Consider the following 12,500-nt stretch of genomic DNA (forward strand, 5'->3'; position numbering starts at 1 on the left):
AAAAAAAAGAGCACAAAAAATTTGAAAAAAAAAAAAAAAAAAAAAAAAAAAAAAAAAAAAAGACAGGGGGGGGGAGAGGGAGGGAACGCCGAGAACCACTAAACTCCTAAACCGACTCACAACGCCACGCCAACAAACACGCTGCAAGCACATTGGACAACGCATGCACTACGCAGGAATACCGCTGAACCATGTCAGCCCCAGGGCTCCCCCAACCTAAAGAGTGCTGCAAACGCTACAAAAACGCATAACAACGCTAACAAACGCCTGCAAAACGCTACTGACCGGACTAGCTCCCGGTCGTGAACCATGTAACTATAACAAACGCTACAGAACGCACCAAAACGCTGAACAACGCTACCAAACGGCCAAGACACTAACAACCGCCTGCAAAACACTACTGACCAGACTAGCTCCTAGTCGTTAACTATGTTAAATTTTATTTAACTATATTTAACGCCCACGTCGCCAGTGGAGGGTAGGTGCCCAGGAAGCCTGGGGGCTGCAACCGCAGTCACATCCCCAAGGCGCTAGAACACCCGACTGGCCTGCCCAACCCGCAACCAAGCCACGAGCCCCCCGCGCCATGCCGAAGGGATCTCCGGGTAAGAAGAACCCGGAGCAAGGGGGCTCGGGGCAACTAGGCCTAAGCCCCCGATAGCCCAAACCTGAGGCACCCACCCCCGCTGGTAACCAGAGAAATCCACTACCTGTTACGCCACCAACTGGGAGGAAACACGGACAATGGAACTAACTGGAGTTCTGATATAGATCTGGTATGCCTCGCTCGACCAACGCCCCAAGGTTTTGATCAGGTGATCCGGAACACCACGTGCCGCTGCAGTGGTCGCCGCCCCAATTCGGAAACTATGGCCGGAGTAGGCGCCGGAGTACCCAGCCCCATGAAGGGTAGACTGCAAAAAGGATGATAGCTGCTGCCGGGTAAGAGGACGACCATCACTAAACAAGAACAGGGGCCCTGGAGCAGACCCACGCAGAGACAAGTACGTGCCCAACGCTGTTATGGGGCACACAGAGCCCGAGCCACGCCCCAAGTAGATATCACAACCCGCACGGAAGGGGTCTGTCTTGGAACATTTGATACGGACTTTGAAACAAGAGGGATTCACCAAGGAGTCCGCTTGCAGGTCGCTAACAGTCATATGGGTGTGAGGATCAAAGGCCGAGTTGACCGTGAATTCGCCCGCACGCAAAAACCCAAAAAATGCCAAGCAGCACGCAGCCCACAACATCACATGGTCTCTAGTAGACAGGTCCAAAGAGCACTGAATGACCTTCAGATGATCAACGGTGATAGGTAGGCGCCTGGGTGACACTGGACCTTGAACTCGCTTAATACCCCTTAGCAGACGCTGCAAACGAAGACAGTTGACTAGCGGGTCGGGAAGGCCATGGTCAATGTGAAGGGAGCGCACTGCTGATAGATAGACCTTGATGGAGGAATGGTTCAGGTTGTCGGCCAGGAAGGAAGCAAAGCGCATGAGAGTCTCCTCAGTGGCTGGGGGGATGGAGCCATCCTGGTTTGCACGACCATCCTGGCGGCAAAAGTCTGTAAATCGACGTTGGGCGGATCGGTACACTCGTCGGGTGGAAGGTGCAAGACCTTGGGTAAGTAAGAACCGACACTTCTGAGTCAAGGCATCTGAAGCGCTGCCAGAAGGGAAGCAGGAATAGGAGACGGGGTTGGGTCGGCCTGTGGCTCCAGGCGTCTGAACCGCTGAAATTGGAATCGAGAGAGTGCATCAGCAACTGGATTAGCTTTGCCTCGAACAGATGAAGCTGTAAATGAGAAGGAATGATGGATGGCCAGCATAGTCAAATAACGCAGCAACACCATTAGGTTTTTGTCCCGCGAGGTGCCAGACTTAAGTACGGCCACCACAGACTCGTTGTCACAAAAGAACTCGACCCGCCGAGATACCCACTGACAGCCCCACAGATAGGCTGCCACTACAATTGGGAAGAGCTCCTTGTACGCTATAGATGAGGAACTTTGTGCAGCTGACCAGGCACCAGCAAACCAGTGGGATTTAAAAATAGCTCCATAGCCCAAAGAGCCCGCTGCATCGGATGAGACCTGGAAGTCCGGGAGAGGTGCCCATGTGGGCATGCAGAAAAAACTGAGGCCATCCCAAGTTTGGAACAGTTCCCGCCACCAGGTTAAATCCCGCCGAAAATTCCTGGTTAAGCCTAATGGGGTGATCATCACGGCGAAAGGCACAAAGCAGGGGAGGCACAAAGCAGGGGAGTCAGGGTGGTTTAGTGGTCATCAACCGTGCCTCCCACCTCTGTGACCCAGGTTCAACTCTGGCCTCGGGTCGTATGTGGGTTGAGTTTCAGTCGATCTCAATCTGACTCCGAGGGTTTTTCTCCGGGTACTCCGGTTTTCCTCCCTCCTCAAAATCGACTCCCGGCCTATTCCATCAGGCTGTGGTGCTGTGCTCCGAGGTCATACATGGGTCGTGTTAAGGGGCCGAGCGCCTAGCCGGCAGCACAGCTCCTTCGGCCCGACCTCGTTGAGCTGCGCCCTCAGTAATTCAGTCTCCGACTGCGAGAAAGGGCGATTAGCAGATCAGATCTCTCTCTCTATCTCTATCTCTCTCTATCTCTATCGCAAGTCGATCATCCGACGAAGGAATGTCCTACCCTGTGGGGCGACCTTGCAGGCGTGATGGAGATGGCCAATCAGGGATTCCAGCTCGCGACGTTTACAAAAACGTTTTTCCGACCACTCATCTAACAGTGAAACAATCCTATCTCTCTTGTCAGTCGGAAGGCGAGCCTGAAGGTTCTCGGAGTCAAGTTCAATCCCAAGGATTGTAAGACGAGTCGCGGGTCCCTCCAACTTATCTGGATTAAGGGGAAGGCCAAGTTTTGAACACAGACGAACGCAGGTTTGAAGGTTGTTGTGGCACACAGGAGACGCCGGTGGGCCCAAAGTGAGGAAATCATCCAAGTAATGACGGAGAAATGTAACCTCATAATTGTGAACCAGGATCCATTCAACCAGGTCTGCAATGGCGGTGAAAATAAATGGTGCTGAACGCAGCCCAAAAGGGAGCACCAAATCCACAAAATATTGCCCACGCCACTTCATGCCAAGAAGGGGGCGATCGTCTGGGTGGATAGCCACATTCCGATATGCACTGGCCACGTCGAACTTGGCCATTAACGTTCCTCGACCCAGAGACATTATGCCATCAATGAAAGCATCCACTGAAACATACTGAACTGTAAACGGGGGCTTAGGGATGCCGTCATTGACGCTTTGCCCCTCTGGGGATGATAGGTCTAAAATGAGACGCCACTTCCCAGGCTGATTAGTTTTGGGGATCACCCCGAAACGACTTATTTGCAATGACGGAAGCGGGGGCACTGGAAAAGGACCTGCCACCCTGCCAGAAGAGACTTCAGCTTGCAAGTAGGAGTCAATCACTGATGGGTGCTCAGCAGAGCTACGCATGTTTGAAGATGCAGATTTGAGGGACACCAAGGATGGGTCAAAGCCTATCCGAAATCCATGCCGTATGCCAGAAGTCACAAATGCCACAGCTGACTTGTTGGGATGGTGGCATAATTCGGCTTGAAATTGATCCAACTGTAATGGTGTGACCTGAGACACCGGAGATAACGGGGCAAAAGAGACAACTGGAACGCTGGGCTTAACTGGAACAGAAACGGGAACTGAGACTGGAACTGAAACTGGAACAGGACAAAACAACTTTGCCAACTGAGGCAATCCATTCGGCTGGCGAGGCAACGCAATCACATCATTCAAACTATGTACAAACACAACACTGGGCGAACCTCGCCCCTCAGTACTGTCCCCTGCTCCCTCCAGGGGAGGGGGAGCGGGAACGGGAACGAAATCCAGCTGAGCGGGGAAAGGGGCAGTTAGCCTTGGTATGCTCTCCCTCGCAATTGCTGCAGTTGTGGCGGAACTTGCACTTCCCAAATAGCCACCGGCATTTCCCTTCATTCCAGGAATGGCAGAATGGTGTGCGTCGGTGGGAGTCTGGGCTGTCTGAGGAAGACTGAGGAAACCCGGAAAGGGAAGACGGCCTTGGTTGCAGTGAGGACGATGCTGGCAAACGCAAATGAAAACTATACAGATCCAAATTCATTTTGGACCAATCCGTAAGGCCCGAGGCAGCGGCATCCCTTCTGAAGGCCAGATCGTATTCAAGCCAAGCCAGACCTGGATATTGGCGGGCTGTTTGAATAATGAGCAGCTTATATCTGGTCAAGTCTAACCAACGCAGGGGGTGAGAGGCACACAGGACCAGCTGGAAAATCGTGAAGGCCTCAGTCCAAGTAAGAATATCCTTGATTTCAACCTGCCTGCGTTTTACGTTGGACACCAGGAGTTTACCCTCCAGGAAGGTCTGTGGTTCCTGATCCCCAGCTCGGAGATTGACTGTAAGTAGATCCGCCAACTCCACGAACTGGCCCTCGATGATCTTCTTGGCCAATTTTGCCGGGACTGGTGCATGACCAGGACCAACAATGAAAGCCTTCTCAGACGTAGGCACTGATCCAGAGTTACCAAAACTTGGCAGGCTGCCAGATACACTGGGACTCGCGAATGGAGAGGTAATGGGGGCCATGAAGCGGGCCGAGCTTGAGTCAGTGATGGCCGACACAGGAGAAAAGGTAGGAATGAAGGCAGGCAAAGTAAACGTACCTGATGACGCCCCAAAAGCCATAGACGAGACATTGACATCACAAGAAACAGCAGTCGATCCAGAGGAGCTAGATGGAGTGACGCCAACAGAAGTGCCAAGGACGGAAGGGGGTAATGGCGAGGGGGCGCTCCCTTGAATTGAAGAGATGATAGTCGGAAGGGTGCTTCCAAGCGCGCGAACAACAGCCTCGGCGATCGAATCGACGGCCAAAGGCGCCACGGGGCCAGAGGGAGCCGTAGAAACCACCATCGGTGCGGGAGACAAGAGAGGTATGTCCTCCGAACGAAGTCCAGCGGACAAACTATTGTTGGTTGAACGAGGTGGGTTCGGCATGATGTATGATCGAACACCAACCAGCGACGAGCGAGTTAGAGGCGACCACGAAAAAGAAGTGAAAAACGAACCAACAAACACGACAGAGAGCGAGAAAAAACCGCGGGCGATGAAGGACGAAATCCTTTGGCCACGTTAACAGATCGGCGAGCACACTACGGTCCAGGGACGAAAGAGCGACGAGTGAAGGAAAGACAAACCAATAAACACGACAGCCGCCGAAGAAAAAACCCTGGTCGATGACTGACGAAATCCTTAGAATTTATTCCTTTGTTGACCACAACTGGGAACCGCTACACTAAGCCCGCCAAAATAAACGTATCGGAGCACACGATGGTCCGAAGCACGAAAGAGCGATGAGCGAGTAAAGACAAACCAACAGACACGACAGAGGGGGAGGAAACCACGGTCGATGACGGAAGAAATCCTTGTGTTTTCTCTATTGTTGTTTTTCTTTTGTTGACCACAACTGGGAACCGCTACACTAAGCCCGCCAAAGAAACGCCACGCTATCTGAGCGACGAGCCGACTATCGGAACTGGTACAAGAGAAGGTAAGACGAACCACAACACGGCGGTGAAGACGAGATGGAGACGGTCAAAGATCGAAGAACTTCTATTTCAACCTGGACAGCGACCGAGATAGCCAACGAAGCGAGAAGAAGAACGCCGAGAACCACTAAACTCCTAAACCGACTCACAACGCCACGCCAACAAACACGCTGCAAGCACATTGGACAACGCATGCACTACGCAGGAATACCGCTGAACCATGTCAGCCCCAGGGCTCCCCCAACCTAAAGAGTGCTGCAAACGCTACAAAAACGCATAACAACGCTAACAAACGCCTGCAAAACGCTACTGACCGGACTAGCTCCCGGTCGTGAACCATGTAACTATAACAAACGCTACAGAACGCACCAAAACGCTGAACAACGCTACCAGACGGCCAAGACACTAACAACCGCCTGCAAAACACTACTGACCAGACTAGCTCCTAGTCGTTAACTGTGTTAAATTTTATTTAACTATATCAAAATTTTGATTTTCTGTGATTAACTGACATCAAATCAAGGCGGTTAACTTGTTAGCTGCTCCCAACCTCATAAACCGGTAAATATTGCCATTATTTTATTATTCAACTACAGTCAGCGGAGTGCAAATAACACCCAGAGTTTTTACTCAGAAGACCGGGTTTTTCACAAATGAGGTAAAATTTTCCCCCCAAAGAAACTGATAAATGCTTGCAAAATTTTGAGATTTTTGGCAAAAATGAGTTCCTAGAGACAAGTGATAACCTACATGACAATAATTACCGTAATTTCTGGCGGATTACCCATGTGGTACATAAATGTAACAGATTGCCCTCACCAGCCTATAACCCGCACCCCAAAACCAAAATCCATCCATTAAGGCTTCAAAAGACTTAACTAGTAAGGTAGAATTTAAGAACTACATGTAAGCTCATCTTACTCAGAAGCAGTCTTGCTCATTTGTAGCAGACAAAACAAATGCAGAGTTCTTCATTCCTTTTAATCGACATATTTTGACAAAATTAACAGTCACAGATCTTACTCTTTGGCAGACTCTTGAAGATTGAAAAAAGATGATGATCAGTACTTTGGGTAATTGATGAAATCTGTAACCGAATACAGTTGCTTTTTTGATAATTAAAGCACAGTGCCATATTGAAATCTATAGGGAGGAAGTCTGAGGCGAGTCTGTTTTGACGAGTAGTGCTTGGATCAAACCATACAACAGTTCGGCACAAAAATGATCTCTCTGGTTCTAATGGTTGTAAAACGTGGCTTAAAACGATCACTGGGTGAATAGTCGTGTACATGTAAGATACACGTAAGATATAAGATATAAGATATGTAAGATATAGTTTGTCACGCGAGGAAGCAAGGTGTAAGTTAAGCTTTCAGTTTCTTCTTTTTTCCGACCGAGTTGATTAATAAATCTCTTATTGGACGATTTAGTGTGTACATTGTAGTATTGTGGGATATTTTTACTTGTCTCTTGTATTTTGACTTGCCCTACAGACTTGCCAAATTACAGCGAGACTTGTATAAATATCCCACGATATTACACACTAAATCATCCAATAAGATATACTGTACCATATGTACATCAGCTGTCTCTAGCTATTCAGCCTACTTCATACTGTAGAATGATTCTTGAAGGCTATTAAAAACAATGGTCCTGATTTTAGGATGAAAACACAGTCAATGGTACATTTGAAGCTGATTTGATTCAAGATAGAGCTCAAAGTCCTGTCAGTTATTACGACAGCTCCAAGTCATTTTTTGACAGTATCTCATGTGAGGCAATGGATAGAGACAAGAACAGAAGGTAACATGGTGCCGGCTGCATGGTTCATTGATTTGTATATTAGATTTGAATGCAGTTATAGTATACTGTTTTAATCCTGTTTTGACCCTTGAATGGATGTCTTTTGAAGTCTGAAACTCACCTCTTCTACTCGTTATAAATGGTCAATTGACTGCCTCTTTCCCTTTTGGATTCATAAGCGTGTTGTGTGTCACTTAAATTGGCAGGTGTTAAGTTCCAATTGTTTATTAAATCCTTCCCTAGTAAGTAATTGTCTCCTATTTTTGAAGGAAGACCTCTCTTTTCCTATTCCTTTTCAATGAATGGTGTAAGAATTACTGTAGTATTAACTTACATGTATGGGAAAACAATTCTAATGCCATTAAGCATGTAGTGGAGTGAATATCACTAGCAGACTTCATTTCAGTGTTCCGAGTTTGATACTCAGCTTTCCATGCATTTGATGGGTAAAATTAGTACCAGTATTACTGGGCACAAGTTGTTCATGCGGCAGGATTGGAGTAGTGCCCACATTTGCCATAAGTTGCGGTAGAAGCTTTTTTTTTAAAAAAAGGAGCCTTCTGGTTGCCTTCAAATTAGGTCAGCCTCTTTTCTAAACTTGAACCATTAAAATTTGCCTCTTACAGCTGTAGAACTTTTTGATTTACATTATTTTTTCCCCAGTTCCCTGTTGGAAGTGATACCCAGAAGACATAAAGCTGTACCTATGTCAAGCTATGTCCTAATGAACAGTGCACGTGCACAGAGATGTATCCAGAGTGTGTCATTGCATCCTGGGATGCACTCCTTTTCCTTTTGGACGCATAGAATATGAACAAAGGGTCAAATTAAGGGCCCACTGACGTATTTTTTGGGGTGCGTTGCCAAGGATGTAATGGTTAAGTAATTTGAGAGAATTTGGCATTATGTTTCCAACTTTTGTAAGCCAATGACCCTAAATATGAAGTCATCATACCATGCCCATGGTCACGTGACCAATTAAAGAAAACTCTAAATTTGTCTCCGTGCTACGCAATTTGGGTATTTAATCTATGTTTTGATAATTTGTATTCGTTTGCATCCAGCCAAGCATGGTTTTCTTTTTATTTTGAAAAATGTTCTTTTTAAAGACATAAACGATTCTGAAATACCCATAACTTTTTCAAAAAAGATGATTTTAAAAAATCAATGCTATGCTATATTCCGTAGTTGGGGGTGAAACGTGCCATGTAAAAAAACAATCAATTTAAAACCGCCGGAAATTTAGCTTTTTTCTCAAACCGGAAGTCAGTTCGCTTATGCATGCGCAGTTGATCTGAGAACGAGCGCGAGGAAGGCAAGGAAAAACCTTCGATGGAAACAACAGTTTGTGCGGTGACTTTTGCTTGTGAGTGGGTTTTCTTGTCAGCTCATGATGTGATGACGTCAGTTACCTGAAGTAACATTTCACTTCCTTAGCAACGCGGGAAAAATCGGTCTGTGGGCCCTTAAAGTGGACACAGAAAAATCTGCGGCCAGTGATAATTAAACATTTCAGTTGAAGTTCATTTTGTTGCATGCTTTTCAAGCATTGATTTGCCAATCGTGAGCGAAATGACAGAGAATCCAACAGCAAAGTATGTTAAATTTCTATTTTTGCAAATTATGCAACTTTATTCAGAGTTAGTGTTAAAATTAACGTGTTGAACATGAAACTTGAATGTATTCTATTCAGTGGCTTGATTATTAACATTGACCATGGCGAAGTCACGGCCTCATGGGCCGACGATGAAATGTGTGTCGATCGCTTATATTTGTTTACTCTTTTGTTCTGAAATTACATCTCAAGAGTTGTTACAAGAAATGATGCTCTTTTACGGAAAATTGAGATTCAGTTCGGTTTTTTTTTTCTTGGCTGTGGAGATGCAGATCAAAAAATTATCAACTGGAGCCAACAGTTCCTACAGCATACGGATTCCTTGAGACATTTTCAGATCAGATGTGATCGATGGAACTTTGACAGCCCCTACATTTTGATCAATCAATCAACCGGCATAACAGTTTCAAAGAAATTGATCATTTTATTTTAAGTACATATTTGAGGGGAGGGAAAAGACTTTATTTTGTGCAATTTAGGAATCTGAAAGGGTACTGAAGCAGCAATTAAGAGACAATAGATCGGATATTAATTCTTGAATATTAATTAGCTGGACCCCCAAAATTTTCAGTGGACCCCCAAATTTTTCAAGAAGGGGTCTAGAGGATCCCCAAATTTGAAAACCTGGATACATCTCTGCATGCACCTTGAAAGTTATCAGAATCTTTAGGAGCTCCAGTTTTTCACTGTTTCTTAAAAAAACTTTCTTTCTTACTTGTTTTTGGTAAAAAATATCCAATTTTCCTATTGATTTCCCCTTTTTTTACTCTGCTTTATACATTGGAATAGGTTCTTTCAGATTATTAAAGTGAAGCGCCAGCAAATTAGCTTGATAGCTGAGTAAACTTCTAGTACAAAGCACCCAGTTAACACTCCCCAGTTAGGGGAGTCAGGGTGGTTTAGTGGTCAGCAACCGTGCTTCCCACATCTGTGACCCAGGTTCAACTCTGGCCTCGGGTTGAATGTGGGCTGAGTTTCATTCGATCTCAATATGACTCTGAGGGTTTTTCTCCGGGTACTCCGGTTTTCCTCCCTCCTCAAAATCGACTCCCGGCCTATTCCATCAGGCTGTGGTGCTGTGCTCCAAGGTCATACATGGGTCGTGTTCAGGGGCCGAGCGCCTAGCCGGCAGCACAGCTCCTTCGGCCCGACCTCGTTGAGCTGCGTCCTTAGTAATTCAGTCTCCGACTGCGAGAAAAGGCAATTAGCAGATCACATATTATTATTATTATTATTATTATTATTATTATTATACTAATATTCTCAAAGGACTCCTTTATTTTCCAGTACCTTAGCACTTTGATGAACCAACATTCCACTGCACTATGCGCAGGAGAGTTCACTCTATTTTCATTTTCAGAGTTCACCCATCATGGCAGCAAGAACGTAAAGTAAACATGGAGACCTTTGGGGTAACTGGAGACATGAGACAAGGTGGCCGTTGGAGAGGCAGAGGTAGGGGTGGCTTCAGAGGGGGCCGTGGCAGTAACAGAAACCAAGGACGAGATGATGGTAGTCCAGGAGGACGTGGAAACCAAGGACGAGATGAGGGTAGCCCAGGAGGACGTGGGGTTTATCGAGGAGGTCGTGGTGGACAAAGACGCGGTCGTTCGAGAGTATGGATGGATTCCCCAACAAACAGAGAGGACAAAATACCGTCGAAAAGCTTAAACAAAAGACCACCTGTGGTGAGATAAAATTAATATATATATATATTATAATATATATATATATATATATATATATATATATATATATATATATTCGTATTCTCAGTATTGGACTGGAACTAGCTTGCAATGGAGGCTAATGCGGGGGAATATAATTTTTTATTAAAAAGTATTTGCATTTGAAAAGATTCCCCCGCATTAGCCTCCATTGCAAGCTAGTTCCAGTCCAATACTGAGAATACGAATATGGCCTATTTGCAAATGTTTAGAGATACTGTAAGTACTATAATTGTCATTTAAGTGGGGCTGCCTTAGACCACAGTAACTCTGAGGCTCACAGTTTATCATTCTTGATATTCTTAATATGGTCATCAATGGGCCTTAAAAAATTTGCCGTCTTAATGGGGTGGCTGTATTACCACATGATAAAAGCCTTGCAGCTATTCATAGGCTATATCACTGAGCAAACAAACTTATTTTTTGAAGGAAAAAAAATCATGTTTTAGAATTTACTAGTATTTGGCCTTTGTCCCCTCTGCAGCAGCCAGTTTTTACCTATATATATTTGAATAAAATTTTAATACAGAATTTAAAAAAATCACGTCAAAATGACACCATCAGCTCGAGACTTAAGTAATGTGCTCATCTTATGAAGAGGTCATTTGCAGAGAACTCTAAATGCCAGTTGATCTTATTAATTTTACCAAAGTGCACATTTTCTTAGATTTTAGAAAATAACAACCTGTTAAAATTTTATGGTCAACAGGTTCTTGTTTAGAGGGGGTCTAGTTGGCAAATTTTAGGCTGCCAGGTTCTAAAAAACTAGGTTCTAAAATCTTTCAGGGTTTTACTGCACCAAGGGTTTTATTTTTTTGTTTTACCTATTGACAACCTTTTTACTTGTTATTAACTTGCAGACAAGCAGTGGTGATGCAACAGCCAAAGCATGATGTGATTAATTAAACTTACTTTAAAAAATCAACTAGGGTTTCTTTTGTTATAATTTGGAATAACTATAATGGTGTATAACAAAAATTGTTTTTGTGGTATAACCACTTCATTCTTTGTGATTCATCCTCGGTGTCACATCATGTGGTATAAATTTCTCTAAAGAAGAAACTTGTTTTCATACATACGACGTCTAAGACGAATTGTTATTTTCTTACAACAGCTGAATGGAACCTTGCTTCATTTTTTTGTAAATGTTGTATTTTCCGGAAACAGACTTTGTTAATCTTTTGTCAGCTACCAAGTGTATTAAGTGATGAGAAGAACAGACCAAAATATCTTGACCACTTACTCAGTGGTGTGTAATTGTGCATCAGTTGAATCTACAGTTTTACCTTGCACTTGACAGGAATGGCAGGCATACATTGTCTAGGCGTTTCATTTATCCGGCCGGGGATGTTCTTTTTCAGATTTCTTTATGGATAATGATTGAGCTTTTACTAAAAGTTAGACTGCAGTTTTTATTTTACACTTTGGATTATTCTGTTGCTAAGCAACAGCATGAACCATGCAATTAGTGTGCCAAGGCACATGCATCTTTTTGTCTCTTCTTTCTTTTGCTGAGACTCGGTTATCTGGAATTTTTTGTCTCGACTTGTAAGTATGGATATTAAAATTTGATTCTGTTTTTCAGTAGATCAGGACTTTCATGTTAAATTATGACCATTCAGTACTACTTTAATCAACAAATTTGGGAAATTAAAAAGTTAACTTGCATATGGAGTGTCTTTAATTTTGAGTGTGCAAATTTTGTGAATATTAAGTTTATCACTGGTCTCTTTATACTGTACATGAACAATTTTGTGTGAAAGGT

At 44.6% G+C, this 12,500-nt stretch overlaps 1 protein-coding gene across 1 annotated transcript in view; it reads left to right on the forward strand.

The window, feature by feature from the left end:
• Window positions 1–12,403, forward strand: part of LOC138001433 (protein LSM14 homolog A-B-like) — a 19,006-nt gene extending 6,603 nt beyond the window's left edge. The window contains exons 5-7 of the mRNA XM_068848080.1: window positions 7,254–7,393; window positions 10,369–10,696; window positions 11,596–12,403. Coding sequence (XP_068704181.1) covers window positions 7,254–7,393; window positions 10,369–10,696; window positions 11,596–11,628 — 501 coding nt within the window. The 3' untranslated portion in view covers window positions 11,629–12,403. The remainder of the gene's footprint in view (window positions 1–7,253; window positions 7,394–10,368; window positions 10,697–11,595) is intronic.
• The last annotated feature ends 97 nt before the right edge of the window (window positions 12,404–12,500 follow it).

Source organism: Montipora foliosa, chromosome 1, assembly GCF_036669935.1.
Source record: "Montipora foliosa isolate CH-2021 chromosome 1, ASM3666993v2, whole genome shotgun sequence".
Taxonomy (NCBI): domain Eukaryota; kingdom Metazoa; phylum Cnidaria; class Anthozoa; order Scleractinia; family Acroporidae; genus Montipora; species Montipora foliosa.